Source organism: Acromyrmex echinatior, chromosome 1 (genome assembly GCF_024713525.1).
Source record: "Acromyrmex echinatior isolate Ae372 chromosome 1, ASM2471352v2, whole genome shotgun sequence".
Classification (NCBI taxonomy): domain Eukaryota; kingdom Metazoa; phylum Arthropoda; class Insecta; order Hymenoptera; family Formicidae; genus Acromyrmex; species Acromyrmex echinatior.
Window position 1 is genome coordinate 26,292,540 of NC_141852.1, and position 16,450 is coordinate 26,308,989.

General features: G+C 29.8%; 2 protein-coding genes and 1 long non-coding RNA gene across 3 annotated transcripts; 2 read left to right on the top strand and 1 right to left on the bottom strand.

The window, feature by feature from the left end:
- Nucleotides 1-1,112: 1,112 nt before the first annotated feature.
- On the bottom strand, nt 1,113-5,794 carry LOC105144113 (arrestin domain-containing protein 17). The gene is made up of 7 exons (XM_011052809.2): nt 5,102-5,794; nt 3,924-4,079; nt 3,127-3,338; nt 2,575-2,757; nt 2,251-2,462; nt 1,910-2,103; nt 1,113-1,745 (listed from the first exon to the last, which is right to left on the bottom strand). Exons 1-7 carry the CDS (start codon nt 5,214-5,216, stop codon nt 1,612-1,614), a joined length of 1,206 nt encoding a protein of 401 aa, XP_011051111.2. The 5' UTR covers nt 5,217-5,794; the 3' UTR covers nt 1,113-1,611.
- A 2,358-nt stretch (nt 5,795-8,152) lies between these two features.
- Nucleotides 8,153-8,806, top strand: LOC147911098 (uncharacterized). The gene is made up of 2 exons (XR_015544101.1): nt 8,153-8,268; nt 8,649-8,806. It is a non-coding gene; the product is annotated as an uncharacterized LOC147911098 (long non-coding RNA).
- A 21-nt stretch (nt 8,807-8,827) lies between these two features.
- Syt4 (Synaptotagmin 4) lies at nt 8,828-15,103 on the top strand. The gene is made up of 6 exons (XM_011052808.2): nt 8,828-9,045; nt 10,856-11,170; nt 11,270-11,640; nt 11,762-11,920; nt 12,052-12,369; nt 12,688-15,103. The coding sequence occupies exons 1-6, from the start codon at nt 8,994-8,996 to the stop codon at nt 12,805-12,807; spliced, it is 1,335 nt and encodes a 444-aa protein (XP_011051110.1). The 5' UTR covers nt 8,828-8,993; the 3' UTR covers nt 12,808-15,103.
- The last annotated feature ends 1,347 nt before the right edge of the window (nt 15,104-16,450 follow it).

Genomic DNA, 16,450 nt, shown 5'->3' on the forward strand with positions numbered 1-16,450 from the left:
TGACTAGAGGTGTCCACTTGACGCTCGAAACGCTCATGGAATCATTTCATTCTTGTTCTTTATCAAATGTTAAACAAGCACAAGTAATGCGAGCATTGCGAGTCTTATTGTTAGATATACGATGCGTTCAGGGAAGCGTTATATTAGCGGTGTTTGTATCACTCTATCTTTGTTTTATTGTTTCATAAATATATTGGGTCATCTAAAAAGTATCCGCGGTTTTTTGTCACTGATGTGTGTTGATGGTCATATATCTAGTGACAAAGTACCGTCTTCTCTCTTCTTTTGGATCTTCTAGTGGATTTCCGATCTACTGTACATTGCAATAGATCACAATACCATTTGTCTTCCTCTATGATAAGGAATATGTCGTTCCGTATAAACTTTATTATTCAAATATTAAAAAAGAATTAAATGATACATTAGATGCATTGTGCATAAAACAAAACGCTTCTTCTTCTTTTTTTTTTCGTTTGACCTGAACCAACCAAAGTATCTTTGTATGATATGTATCATATATATATATATATATATATATATATATATATATATATATATATATGTTGAGAACAACGAGAATTAGGCACTAGCACCTCTATACTTAGGAGACATTACTACATACTACTTTCTCTTCTCTACTGTCAGTAAAAGCTTTTATTAGAAAATAATCTGTAACAGTTAATAAATATTAATCATAAAAATGATGAAATCGCATTACATTATTTGTAAAAAATATAGTAAATTGACAATTTAAAACTATAGAAATTACTAATTTATCTTATGATATAATCAGACGATAACTTACCAGCGATTCAGATATGTTATAAGTAGTTTTACTCCATAAGTTCAGAGGTGTTGGTGTCTAATTTTCAGCCGATTAATATGAATCAGTGAATTTCATTGTTGCCTTAAAATGCCTTAAATGGAATAAAAAAATTAATTTAGGAAAAAACATGATTTTATTTAAAAAGAATATTACATGTCAACATTATATAAGTAAAGAATTCGTTTGTTAGAAAGGAATTGTTAATAAAATGTTTCCTCTTTATAATTAGTAGTTAATAATATTAAAAATGTATTTTTGCTTACATTATTAAATAAGTATACGATCATATATTTATTAATCTTTTATTTGAAACATATTTTTTACACAAAATGTATGTATATAATGTATGTTCTGTTCATACAGAATATACAAATAGTATTATTTTGAAAATGTACTTTTCTAAAAATTATTATATATAAAAAGCATAACTCTTAAATTCTTGTCTTGTTTTTTTTTCATTTGTATAAATATGTATAGTTTTTATATATCTATATCTCTCTCACTGTCGTAATTTCTCTCGTAAATTCTAAATTTATACAAGATTTAAATGCTAAATCACTTTGATTTCTTTGTTTCATGTACACTAAAAATTGTACGTTTTATAATTGAGATACGTGTATCTCTCGAATATAAATAATATCTTAATTTTCCAAGCAGGAACGACTATTTAAAGTTGAGTACAAATACTTAGAGATTTATGTGCGTCAAAATTTATATTGGCAGAAAAGCAAAGTACGCATTCCAACAATTCTGGAATAATTAATACAGCAATATTTCTCGTTGTTTTACTGCGCAGGTGCAAAATTATATACTGGATATTTTGGTGCAAAATGATTAGCCAGGCCGTAAACATATTCCGATTCTCCGCGGTCACGAAGATTTCTGGCGCCATGTGACGATTCCTCGAAGGACGGCGGAGCTGAAAGAAAAAATAAAAAAATAATTTCTACGAAAGAATTATTTCTATAAAAAGCTTTTTTGTTAGAATTAATGATGCAAAAATATCTCGTGAATATAATTGTTTCATCAAAAGAATCTTGTCATTTACATGGAAAAACAACATTAATGTCGTGCAAATCTTACGTAAGTTTGGATACAGATGAGACTCCGGTAATGGAGGCAACGCAGTATTTGTCGAAGGTATAACAAAACCAACTTCCGATGGCTTCGCTGAGTCACCGTCCATTCCCGCTGGTGGAGCACTCGGAATATGATAAACTGCGAGTGGAATCGTTCCCACGAAGATGAGTGTATTGGCAGATAAGTTTCGATGATACCTACAAAATATTGTAAATTAAGATTTACTTAAAAAAAATAAAAAAATAAAGAATTGATTAAAATGGACAAGCTGTTTTATATACAGTATTAATAATCTAATAATAATTAAAATAATCTAAATTATATATAAAAAAAAAGGTATTAACCATCCTTCAACGCATGCTTCCACTTTCAAATTATATTCAAGATCGATGATGCCGCAATTAGCGAGATTCGATGGTGGAAGAGGCGGAATATCCAGATGTTGCTCGTAATCGGTAGTTGCACCGGTTTCGACCGGTCCTTTACTGACTTCCGTCACCACAATTTCTTCCTTTTTAGTGTCCGTGTGCGGTGTGGTAGCACGAAAGGTCACAATCTGAACTTCACGATACGTGTAAAGGTTTAGTCTTAAGATACTATTTTGAGAAATGTTGATCTTCGAATGGTTTCAATGAAAAAAAGTTCAATCGTGAACTGCTATTGCATACCTTACAAAGCACGAGTTTGACGGTGTTCACAACGACATTCGATAAATTCTCGACATTGATCTTGATTGGCATGGATTGTCCTGGCACATATCCTCGAACCGGTAATGAAAAATTTATGGTCAATGGTGGCGTGCCACAACATAAACAACAAAACGTTTTACTCATTTCTTGTTGTACAGATTCCTGGAAATATAATTTTACAATCTATTATTATTCGTATTATTACAATAGAAATATATATACATTTTAGTTTAATCAACTATCACTGTAACCAAGTATCACTGTAATACGATATGAAAAATAAAATCTTATGTGTGACACAATTAAAATTACTTAATTTATTTGTAAAATTACTTCTTAATATATCTTCTATAATTATAATTTTTAATTATTAAAAATAATATAATAATACAATTCTAAAAGTTTTGCAAAATTTATAGTTTGATAGTATTAAAATACTTACTAAAAGTTACTTTATTTTTAATGATACAATTTCTACATTTGATTTACATTAAATTCAATATAAATATATTTAACCATGAAAGTACGTACAGCTGCTCTGGGCTCTCGATTTAAATCCAAGGAAGTGATAATTGTGAAAGGACTTTTAACATCTTGATCAAACTTCCAGGGCCGATCTAGCGTGGCTTTGACAATATAACGAACGTGTCCAAAGTCCGATTCAAAACTACTCGGCAAATTTGTCGGTAAAGTACAAGTGAATGGAAATTTGTGTTCTCCTGATTGTATTTCAATTTCTCCACCTAACAAAAAAACATAAGTAAAAAAATAATAAATTAAAATTGTATAAATAAGAAAGTTGTAAGTAATATACAGTTGTACGTAAATACAGTAATATACAGTAATAAGTAATATACAGTTGTACGTAATGAATTGTAATAAAGTTAAATAAAATGGATGATTCAAATTTAAATTCTGGTTAACAAAATTTTAAATAAAATTTATTCTCTCGTTAAATTCATCTTTCATAAAGCACACACATATGTACATAATTGATTATAAATATGTTACAGACATTTGAATGTAAAGTCTTTAAGTAAAAGAAAATTAGAATTTTTAAAGAAGAATTTAAACTAAATAAAATAAATTTTTCAATAAATTCTTTTTAAATATTTATGTGTATCTATATGTTAATTCATTATTTAAGTAAAAATGTCCATCTCAATAATAAATGAAAAAAATTAATTTTTTCATTTTTTGCTAATAAAATTGTATACTATTTTCAAGATTTAATAGGTTTTACCTTTTAACATTTTAATAGGTTTTACCTTTCACGTATTATTTTATTTCAATTTTATATTATTAATCAGTAAATAATCTAGCTTTACCCGAGGCCGATCCAACCAAATAATATTTCGTTTCAAAATATTCTTCATGCGCTGTAACAGTTTGGGTCTCATCCCGGTATTGTCCTCTCTCATCCATTTCTTGTTTTTCAGTTGCCCAACAAGTTTTTGCTTCACCTTTTATTTTCACACTTATACCTACATAGAAAAAATTATAAACATTAGAAATACTGTATTTAAAAAAATATCTTGAAAATAGCAAAATATTAGCTAGTATTTATTTTTATTATTAATTTATCAATTCTTCCCTTTTCAGTTAACTCTAATTTTTAATCAATTTATTTATATTTATTAATCTATCTATGATTTATTCTTTATCACTTTGCATTAAAATATAATTATTAAATTACTTCATTAATTTGCTCGACTTGTTAAAGTGTTCCAATCATTTAAAAAAAAAGTAAGAAATTTATATTTATTAAATAAAGTAGAAATTCTTATTCTTAAAATTATTCAATATTGTATTACATTACATAACGATATAAAGCTCAAAGGAGACAAAGTATCCAACAGTAGAGAGACTTCGCATGGGGGAGTATGTGTGACAGTTCTATAATTAACTCTCACACATTGTAAGAATAGAAAATGATCTCTTGCGAAATCAGTAGACACAGAATATATTTCGTTATATGCATGTACATATGTATAAACTCCAAATTATAGTGTGTGTATATATATATATATATATATATACATATATATACATACATATATATACATACATATATATACATTTATAAATTGTTAATAACGTTAAGAATACATAAATTAAATAAATATTGAATAATTGATTATAAATATTAAATTATTGATATATTGTTTACATCGTTACACATCATTAAAAATTACAAATTTGTTAATAAGTATCTACATAATAAGTATCTACATAATTTTTTTATAAAACATTGAAAAGTAATTTCAAATAAAGACAATATTTTAAAACAATATCTTGAAGACATAATAAATAAATTAGGGCATAAGATGTCTCAAAGAGAATTATAATGATATTTTAATGATATTTTTTAAATAATTGTACGCTTCTAAAATTTTTAAATACTTTAAGAAATATTTTTTGTACATTATAACATTCTCTGAAAAATACATACATATTTTCAAATTATTATTCTGCCTATATAATCGATTGTCATTTTAATACTCACCGCGAATCTTTTTTGTACTATCCAGTACAAGAATAATGTTTCCTGTCACCGTCTGTCCAGGATAATACGTACTCCATTGATTGTCAAATACTATTCGGAAGTCCTTAAGGCCCATTATTTATTATTTTAGCTTTTTCTTTCCTTACAACACTTCGATTATTTAATTTATTTTTATTATTCACTATATTCACATACACACACACATTACACAATATGATGTATGTACAGCTTTTGCTGAACAAACAGAGACACTAGCCGGAGATGCGTGCTCTCACTTTCTTTCTCTCTCTCTCTCGCTCTAGCTCTGTCTTTTTTTCTCGATATATAATAAAATCCTTCTAGTCTAAAATTTCCACTTGATCCTCACTCTGGTACCAGTGTATGAAACGTAAAATGCAAGTATTATTGCCAATTATTGCGCACTTTATTCGTTCTCCATTCGTTTTCTTGTTCTATACATGATCACGTGATTTTGCAACTATATCTAACGAGAGAACAGCACGAAAGAACGAAAGGAGCAACCTGGTTCACAAGTATTTGTCCAGTCTTTTTTGTGGGATCACATGTGATTAACATGAGGCGGTAGACGCTGGGATTAGCAAAATCACCCTGTATTAGCGCATCAACGTTTATTTTATTCATTACATAATTGTGCACATGCAGGTAGTTATCAAATGACACAGAAAATGTGTTATAATTTTGCTGTAAGATAGCAGCACTGGTTACGTTCGTATTATTCACTGCAAGTACTGAGAAAATCTACAGATCGACACTACTACAAATTTATCAACAGTATCACAAAATAAATGTATATATAGTATATATCTGGACACACACACATATATATATATATATATATATAAATTTTTAAATAAATGTTGGTGCGCCGGATGCTCTCACGGACTGTCTCAGCCGTCTCGAACTTTCCGAGAAAAAATATTCTATATATAATTATATAAAATTATATATAATTTTATATATTTGTATATAAATGGACATATTTTATATATAATTCTATTCAATATAATTTTATATATAAGTTCATATATAATTATATACAATTATATATAAAATATGTCTATTTATACACAATTATATAAAATTATATATAATTTTATATAATTATATATAAAATATTTTTTTCTCGGATTCTTTGGACTTTTTTCTGATTGTGTTTCGTTGTTCATTGCAAGTATTGAAAATCTGTAGTATAACGTGAACTAAAATTTTAGTATTTGCATTGAATAACGAAACGCAATCTTTGTATGTAACATTATTGACGCCAAATTATAGTGAAATTATTAATTAGATATAGGTGATTAAATATAGGTGATTAAATTTAATATATAGAATATTATAACTGAGTAAGTAAAGTAAGTATATATAAAATATATTATTTATAATAGATATTATGAAAAATTAATTTTTTAATGTTTAAGTAATTCTTAAAAAAAGTTTGGTAAGGTGATCCTTTTTTTTCAAACTTGTAAGACCAAATTCGATATGCATGTAGAATCCACCTAGAATCACGAATTAATAGTCAATGGCTGCGTTCAGCAGAAAAGCAATTTCACAACTGTTGTAAAATTCTTTAATATGATTGGTCTTGCTCTTAGTTCCTCACTGGATCTAAATAAACCAATCATATTGAAGAACTTTACAACAGTTGCAAAGCTGCTTTTTCTGCTGAAACGCAACCATAATTCTCACAATAAAATGCACAAGTATAGCAGCATCCTGTAATACAAAATTTAAATTTTTTTATTTCTTATTTTAAAAGTTTATAAAGATATTTGAGTATTAATATTTTTGAACATTGAAGTTAAATATTGCAATTATTATTTGTCTCAAGATGTTAATTTTTAATATAAAATATCTGTTAATAAGTGATTGATAAAATCGATTTATGTACGAAATCTTTTTAAAAATAATTTTTTATTGAAATTTTATGGTACATATATTTTTTATTTAAATTTAATGTTATTATTTTGAATTTAATTTTTTGTAAATTTTATTTTATTCAATTTAAGCTAATTAAAATTTAATTTTTAAATTATCTCTTTTCAGAGACTATTTTATACGTCATTCTGGCAATCGCCGGCACACGTCGATCAATACATAATTTGCACAAATTGAAAAGAATAAATTAATTAGAATGTGACATAGATTGCGCGTGAGTGTATATTTTATACACGTTTTTATTTAGCCGCTGTTTTAATTTAAAGAACCATTTATCATTCTTTATATATATATATATATAAAAGAAGAGATAAGTTCTTAATCGCGCATTGAGATATATTGCAACAATTTGTGAGATCAATCATCTGTTGAGAGACCCTTTCATTCAATGTACTTATATCAGAAACTGCGCAATTTATTAACAAATCAATAAATCGGATACAACTTTACTATTCCAAACTCGTCAACTCAATTGCTCAAAATTTCGCAATTTATCATAATTTCATAAATGTTCCTAGGAATAGTAAGGTACATGTAAAATAACATATAACATCCGTAATTGTATCTCATTAAAATTTAGCGTTCTGTGTATGCGTTTTTGAATCTAAAATATGAAAAGTGCCATGTCAATAAAAATGTCATGTCCCATCTCGCTCAATCATTAAATGCCATGGCTATTCGATCGATCGTAAATTTCATACATTGCATTTAAAGTTAAGTTGTATCGCTGCATAATTTACATATCCCATAACATATAATATTGTCTGCCGAGTTTAGTCGGGACATTAAACTTTCAAAATTAATAGTGATATAAATAACGCTTAAAAATCTTGTTATATAATCTAAAGTATTTTTTTTATTTATCCACTATTTTATTCTTTAGCAACATTGATCTCGAGTTATATATACATATATCCTTTGCGTCTCCAAGCTACGTGATCAATTCTAAAGAACAAGTCATAAATAGATATTCTTGCAAAGTGTTCTCGTTACGGGTGAAACACAGGCAAATGCCTTGTCTATCTGTTCTGCTTTAATTTCTGCTTTAGTGCTCGTTGATCGATAATTCAAAACAATGCTTTAGCATGTGGCGAGTAAGCGCACTAGTTCAGTATTCATCTAACGTTTCTGTGGTTTTTATCCAAGATACGTATATAGCAGTAGACTCCTTTCTCATATCGATTTATCAATGCAATTTGAAACTACCAGTTAGTATTGCCTTACATGTTACGATTTATATCATAGAGAAACGTAAGATCAGTTACTTAAATCTATTTGCTTTCAACAGAGATAGAGAAAGAAAAAAAAGTAAAAAGAAAAACTTAACAATTTTAACAATTCAATATATCTTGCCTATGTTTGTAGAGATATTAAAGCACACTAAAAAATATATATTGATTAAATCTATATTTTTTTTAAAAAGACATCTCGAAATATTCAGATTTTTTTAGTATTCAAAATTATTAAGACAAAAAAAATGTTTAAGTTTAGATTTGGCATAAACGCGAAATTCAAAATCTTCGTTATATATTAAAAAAAAAAATGATTTAACATCTTTTGTCACAATTAATTTGCAAATTTTTTTTAGGTAAGCCGAATTCAACGTCATGCGTCAGACAGGTCATCGGCGAATCATCCCCGGGACCACCCTATACCATGTATCACATTTTTCCGATGACGCTGTCGGTAGTGCCGGTGGCGTATCGTACTCTTCGCGCAAGCTCCACTCCTCAGGAAGGCTATTGATCCACGCCGACGTTTCGGCCGACGATCGGACGGTAGAGTGCCACGGACGTCGGGCTGTACGCCGCCCGTAAATAATCGTACGGTGTGCCGTGGCGAATTTAATTTGGATTTAATTTAATAATAAGACGCGGATAAAGGCATCCTTTTAGCATTCAGGGGTAGCACAAGGTAGCAGTGTACCCTGAAGATGGTCGGCGGAGTGACGGAGGGTGGACCTCTTATTCGACCTGTCGAGCCCGGTGAGTGCCGACGATGTGTCACGCAACGTTCCCACCTGACGTTTCCCTTCCGAAACCACCCGCAGTTCCTGCTTCCTCCTTTTTACTATTGATGCACGATCACTGTGACATCGGCCGATTCATCATCCGTTCGTAATAACGAATGTCTCTCCAATATTGTTCAGAATTCGGTGCACTGACAGCTGTTAGCTTTCGTCTCTCGATCATGACCGTACTAGATCATTAATTCCTTGAAAGATTACAGCAACGATTGTATGTGCCAAATACGTTAAATCGAATTTCATCCTTTGCACTTTTGATCATAGACATGATTGTCGAAATGGATTTTATTTGACGCGCAGTTCCGTCGTGGAAAGAGCTGGAAAGTTTAAAGGAGTCACGCATCTCAATCGACTAGTCCTTTACTACAGAATCCGATATCCGATGGGAGTATAATAATTAGCGCATAACGTGCTGTAATTGAAATTTTTTCTATCCGAATGCGTATTTTAAATAGGGAATTTTTTTGGATTTAATTGGATTCAATTAGATTCAATTGGATGCAATTAGATTAAAAAACTGCATTTCTTATTCAAAATTTCGAATTGAACAGTATTCACAATTTGTGTTGTGCATATAGAAAAAATTAATTATTTTTAGAGTGAAAGACATAGAGATATGCTCCATGCAATTCCTATAAATGAATAAAAATGTATTCAGGATTGAAAAGCATTCATTTTAATATTCGTGAATCAATATTTCTGAAAATCTGAATCCATTTCAATTCATTTCAATCCATTCTCATTGCTGGGTATCATGCGATATGTTTGAGAGGCAACAATTATTTTACTTTACGTTTCACACGCTTACATTTCGCTTCATTGAGTAAATACGGAAATATAAAGAGTTAAATCTTAATTACTTCATATTTTTGTATATTGTAAATACATCATATGATTTCTTTTTAGAATATACGACAATTATTTGCTCTCCCGTTGTCCTCATATTACATTACATGTACGATACCATGCTGTTCGCGATAAATAGATGCGCAATTACGACAAAATCGAAATCGAAAGGCACACATGCGTACGATCAGTGGATCTCAGATGGATCGGGTTTTTCGCGCATGCGTAGCGAATTTAGTCTTATTATCAATACAGTACTCTATTTAAGAAACAAACGTCATAACTAAAAAAAAAGTTTTCCAGAAAATAAGTTTGAATATTTGGATTTATTAAAATTTTGTAATATTAATTTAAAAATGCAATTTTGTAATAATTGATATAAAGAAATAAAAATAGGATCCCGAGAAAAAAAATTTATATATAATATATAGATATGTACATATTTTATATATAATTATATATAGTTGTACATTCAAATAAAAAGTTACGAGTCGGAACAAGCTGGTAATTGTTAATAATTGACACTTAATATTTAATAATTAAGAAGTACAATAAACAAACATTTTCATCCTTATCGAGTCATCTTCAGTGTTAAAATAATTCTCTGATAAAATTAAAAAATTTTAATCAAAATTAAAAAGTTACAAACTTGTTTCAACTCGTAACCTTTTATTTGAATGTTTTATTATTTGAGTCTAAATACCTTGATTATTATATATAATTGTATATAAAATATGTCAATTTTTATATATATGATTATATATATGAAACATTTTTTCCCGGAATGTTCTTTTAAAATATTTTCCTTCTTTTTTGCAAACAATTAAAAAATGACAATTTTTTAATTGTGTCGTAGCAAATGAGCAATATAATTAAATTCATTTTCCAGTCCAATCAATCGATCATTACGTATATGATTTCAGTCTCGACGGCGACATTGGTGACGTTATGCATTGGTGCCGCTTTCTTATTATGTGCTGTCGCTATGACCTGGTGGCTCTGTCGACGACGTCGCGAGCACACCAAGTTAAGCTCGGACAAGTCCCTGGCGTTCAGACCTCCACATCGGAAGCCGACGGCGGTTAAAAGCCCTGGCAGTACGAGCCATTATTTAAAGAAGAGTCCATCACCGACAGGACCTGCTAAAAGCCCGCCTGGTTCTGGTGGACAAACTCCCAGCCCGACAGGGTCACAGTCTTCAAATCCAGCATCTCAACCTAGAACACCGCAAAGCGCAGGTAATGTAACGTAATCCACAATAATGAATGTCATAAAAAAAAATCATCTTTTTTTGAGAGAAACAACTATTTTTAATATTTGCATTTAATACTTTGTAGGAACACCGGTACAAACACCTGTCGAGGTCGCTGTGAGTATAGAGAACGAGCGCGACAAGGCTGAGTTAGAGAATAATGAGAAGGTCGAACGTGAAAAGTGCCAAACAGCTGAGAACGACAAAGATAATCTGGGCCAGCTTGTCTTTAAACTGAGATATCGAAGCGAACAGAATGCGCTCGCGGTCACCGTGGTGAAATGCAAAGGGTTGCCAGCCAGAGGTCAGCAGAATGCTACCAGTGATCCTTACGTGAAACTGCAATTGTTGCCTGACAAACAGCATCATGTGAAAACTAGAGTCCTTAGAAATACCAGAGACCCAGTGTATGACGAAGATTTCACATTCTTTGGCATATCGCAGAGTCAGCTTCAGGTAAATGATTGAAATCCAATTGTTGAAATAATTTCTATTAAAATTAAATTCCCAATTAAGATTATCATAATGAATCTTTTTTTAAGAGAAGAAATGACTTATTTTAAAATTATAATTGCAGAAAATTAGCTTACACTTCATCGTATTGAGTTTTGACCGATATTCACGTGATGATATCATTGGAGAACTGACATGTGCTTTATCATCAGTGCCCGGTTTAGAGGATGCGGACAATCAGGAAATATCTCTTTGTCGAAAAATATATCCCAGGAGTTTAAAAGTAAATACTGTTGATGAAAAATTTGTTGAAGAGCATTTTATATAAATAAATGATGTATAAATAACTTACAAATAAATACAGTTTATCCTGAGTATAAATAATATTTTTTATATTCTCTTATTTCATTTTAGATACAGTCGCAAGGGAGAGGAGAGTTGCTGGTCTCTCTTTGTTGGCAACCTGTTACCAGCCGGCTGACGGTGGTAGTATTAAAAGCACGAAATCTACCAAAGATGGATGTCACTGGGCTCGCTGACCCGTATGTGAAAATCTATCTTCTGTACAATCAACAACGTATTGCGAAGAAGAAAACACATGTAAAGAAACGTACGCTCAGTCCGGTATTTAACGAGTCCTTCGTTTTCGATATACCGAACGGTGCAGATGGGCTCAATAATGTCAGCCTTGAGTTCATGTTATTGGACTGGGATAGAGTAACGAAAAACGAGGTAAATTTTATACTTTGATCATCCAAAACTTTACTCTATTATCGAGCAGATCAATGTATATTTTACGCAAAACAACTTTCTCTATTAAGATATTTGCAGAATATCCCAAAATTAATAGATATATTTTCCGCAATAGATTACACACACACACACACACACACACACACACACATATTGTGTGTAATAATCTTTTATATATCATACATACGTCTCATTTCTTTATTTATTGAATTGCAATTTATTGAATTGCAATTATAATAAGTAAAAAAATTTTGTACAATCACGGTAAATGAATCGTAACAAAATGTAATAATTTAGGTAATCGGCCGGCTAGAATTTGGTGGACCAAAATGTCAAGGCTCTGCTGTAAACCATTGGAAAGAAGTATGCAGCTCACCGCGACGACAGATAGCCGATTGGCATAAACTGCGGGAGTAATCAATCTCTGGCCCTACGTATCAGCCCGAGTTCCCGTCTCTGATTTCTTTGAATTCCCATATCCTCCTCTACTGTGAAACCGATTCGATTCTTGAAGCCCTATGAGGTAGGGCGTTTTGTAAACCTAATCAATGTATATTAGGCTTGAAACGAACGGTTCCACCCGTGATTGCTGTCATCACAAGAAACGTCTTGAATTTATAAACGCATTCGCACATTCCTTATTTATGACTCACTAGGAATTTGCGTGATATCTTTTTAATCTTAAAATAAATGAAATTTTAATCATGTTGCTCTATTCAAGCTTGTCAGTTTATATATATAATTCTTTATAATTTATTCATTTATAATATTTTTTTTTTAAATAGATGATATAATTTTTAATAGATGATTATATAGATTGTCACAAAAGATAATGACACGCGATTACGGGATGACAGCTTGCAAGATGCTTTACAAGATATAAGCATAGACATTAAGATTCTTGACCAGTTGGTAACGAGATTATGAAAAAGGACTGTCGGTGCAAAGCGACCTATCAATTACTAAATACTGCGTCATGTAGATGAAAATGAAGCAAATTTTTGTGAAATGCATTGGAAGCGGTTTTACACAAGTGATATAAAAAAACATATGTATAAAATATCATAATCGGTTTACCAAACAGTTCAACAAATAATTTTTTTAAAGTTAATTTGCTGCAACACATTCGATTACTGCTTGGTAATAGCCTATTGTCTCTACTGAATGCATATAATATATATACATATATATACTCTGATAAATTTTATGTACTTAAATAAATAACCGAATTTGCTAATTTATTTAGTTCAAAGAAAGAAAGAGGGAGAAAAATAGAGAAAAAACAAAAAAAGAGTTTGCTCCATTTTATTTATATGGTTCGTCATATTTGCTCGCAGGGCGCATGTATCGTAGGTCACAGATATACATTTTTACAATGACGTAATAAATTCTCTTCGAGGAAAATAATAATTACAAAAATTCATTTTCATTTACAAAGTATAAAAAAATTAAAATGAATTTCTCTGAATTTTATTAATCTATGCAGATATCTGAAATCAGTAAAAGGAATTATATTTATTTTATTAAAATCTTGTTTTATATTTCTCTTCAAAATCTAATCTTGTACCCGTATATAGCAGTTACGTCACTAGCTTTGCGATGAAATGTTAGAATTACGATAAACTGACAAATTTGTCTTGTTAATCTTAATACGAATTACGAGCGAGTATGCAATGTGCGTCATTATTTCGGAGAGATTCAGTGAGGATTTAATGCTCATATCTTCTGAATCTGTTTAGCGCTAAACACGGCTATCTGATCATAGATTTCTTTCACATCGTATGTAATATACTAATCGCAGTAAGACCTAGTAAATATATATTTCAATTTCAAATCGTTCCGTTCATCTTTCGTCTTTCTAGTCTCAATGAAGCAAATACGGATAAACGAGTGACTGTGCGTATTATCGCAACAAGATTTAGAAAATTATGGAATCGAATGAATCCGGAATTGCGATATAAATATACGTATCGGCGAGCCGAAAGCAATTTCAAATTGTTTCATTCACAATCGCCTTTTTATTCTCGCGATTGAACGCTGATAAATGAAAAACTATATTGTTGCTTTTAAGAGTAGCTGGAACTACGAATAGTCTCGATCCGCATCACGATTGTACATATGTAACTGACGAAAACGCGAACTGGCGAATTTATTTGACCCTTATACGTAATCGATAAGGGAAAATTTAATATATGTAACTATGAAAGTAATGAGATTGATTTTTTTTAATGTAGTATGACAATATCAAACATTCAAACTACTGTAATTCTAATTCGAATGTTTTCTTTATATTGCAAATGCGAAATTGGGTGGTTCGAGGTATTTTTTATTCTTAGTGTTTTTCCTTAATTTCTGATCGCTTTTATTTCAAAAATAAAATTACAAAATGAACAATTTGTCTTAATCACTTGTACAACAATATTTCTATTCCATACGTGCATTGTTAATTGAATCAAGTTGTTAAGAATATGAATATTTGATTGTAATTTTATCATGGGATTAGTAAAATTGAAAAGTTAAAAAACTTTTAATTTCTGCGCTTTTCATATTCAATATTGATATGCGACGCTTTAAAGAATCAATCTTATCGCTTTTATGATACGATCCCTTGTATGTATCAAAAATAGAATGGTTGGGGAATACACACTTTCTGCTTCTCTCAATTCGATAGTTTAATTGCACATTGTAACATTAAAAATGATTTTTCATTCTACCGTCAGCATTTTAATTATTATGCTAATTCTTTTGCTAGTGCTAAGACTGGATACGACCGATTAATGTCCATCTCGTAAACATAAAGAGATAAGTCAATATTGTATGTACATGCGCACATATGTTTACATATGTTTACATTGAGACTATCTCTTTGTGTAATCCAAATAGATGCTCATAAATTACAATTGACAGCATGATATTCGTTTGCACATGAAAGTCAATAATCAGCAACGCATAATTAACGCGAATGCTTATTTTCTTACTATAATTCATCATTTCACGGTGTGAAATTTGCCCAATCTAAAGAACATTTAATTTGAATGTAAATATAGGCATAACATGTGTTCTATGTAATTATTAATGTAATTGTTTTATTATTATCACGTTATAATTATTGTATAGTTCTGACTTTTTGCTCCTTTTTATAAATATATGATAATTAAAAAATTTAATATACATATATTTTTTTAATAGTATCTATATATACATGAGGCAATCTCTTAATTTTACAATTTATTTACTTCTTTTATGATAATCTTTATATTCATGCATATAAAAACTTAGAATAAGATGAAATAAAACATTTTCTTTTGGACATTTCTAAACACGGATATCAAATTCAAAATGAGATTTTAATTTATAATAATATTCGTGCTAAAAGTTAATATTTTAAATACAAGAATTAATTTTATTTATGGATTTTGTTATTCGTTTAATAAAATAATAAAATTTTTCTTACGTTTTGGAAAATGACATAATCGTGTTCTTTATTTTTAAGATTTTCCATGTAAATATGTTTTAGATCCTGAATTGCAAAGCAATATTAAAACAGAAACAGAGAGAGAGAGAGAGAGAGAGAAAGTTGCATGTGTGCATGCGTCTGTATGTAATGTATACAAAAATTTTTCTATACAATTAGATATTATATTTTTATCGTTCTAGTTCGGGCAAATTTTATACTGTATATCTTACGTTTCATACCTTTTTAATAATTAAAAACGATGAGACTGTAACGCAAAGAGAAGAAATGCGAATATCGAGCTGCAAATATCTCCAAACATTGCGATCGAAAGTATATGATAATGAAAAAGTCATAATATATCATATGATGAATTCAAGAAATACACTGAGTAAGTTTTACATACATTTTAACACACAGCGAACATGACACAACGTTGTCCTACATTCCACTAAGAAACAAACGGTGTTACATGACCGAGAATTTTAGGATATTTATTTAATTTTTACATATACACACACACACACACACACACACAAAACTCTATCTATATATATATTTATATTATATTTTATATATATATATTAGGTGTTGGAATTAATTCGT

Bases quoted from the DNA above. Each gene is read 5' to 3' on its own strand.
- LOC105144113 (XM_011052809.2), bottom strand. From the start codon at position 5,216: ATGGGCCTTAAGGACTTCCGAATAGTATTTGACAATCAATGGAGTACG. The intron at 4,080-5,101 runs GTGAGTATTAAA...TTTTCTATGTAG, and splicing joins TAGTACAAAAAAGATTCGCG to GTATAAGTGTGAAAATAAAA. The intron at 2,104-2,250 runs GTTAATACCTTT...AATATTTTGTAG, and splicing joins GAAGCATGCGTTGAAGGATG to GTATCATCGAAACTTATCTG.
- Syt4 (XM_011052808.2), top strand. From the start codon at position 8,994: ATGGTCGGCGGAGTGACGGAGGGTGGACCTCTTATTCGACCTGTCGAG. The intron at 9,046-10,855 runs GTGAGTGCCGAC...ATATGATTTCAG, and splicing joins TATTCGACCTGTCGAGCCCG to TCTCGACGGCGACATTGGTG. The intron at 12,370-12,687 runs GTAAATTTTATA...GTAATAATTTAG, and splicing joins ATAGAGTAACGAAAAACGAG to GTAATCGGCCGGCTAGAATT.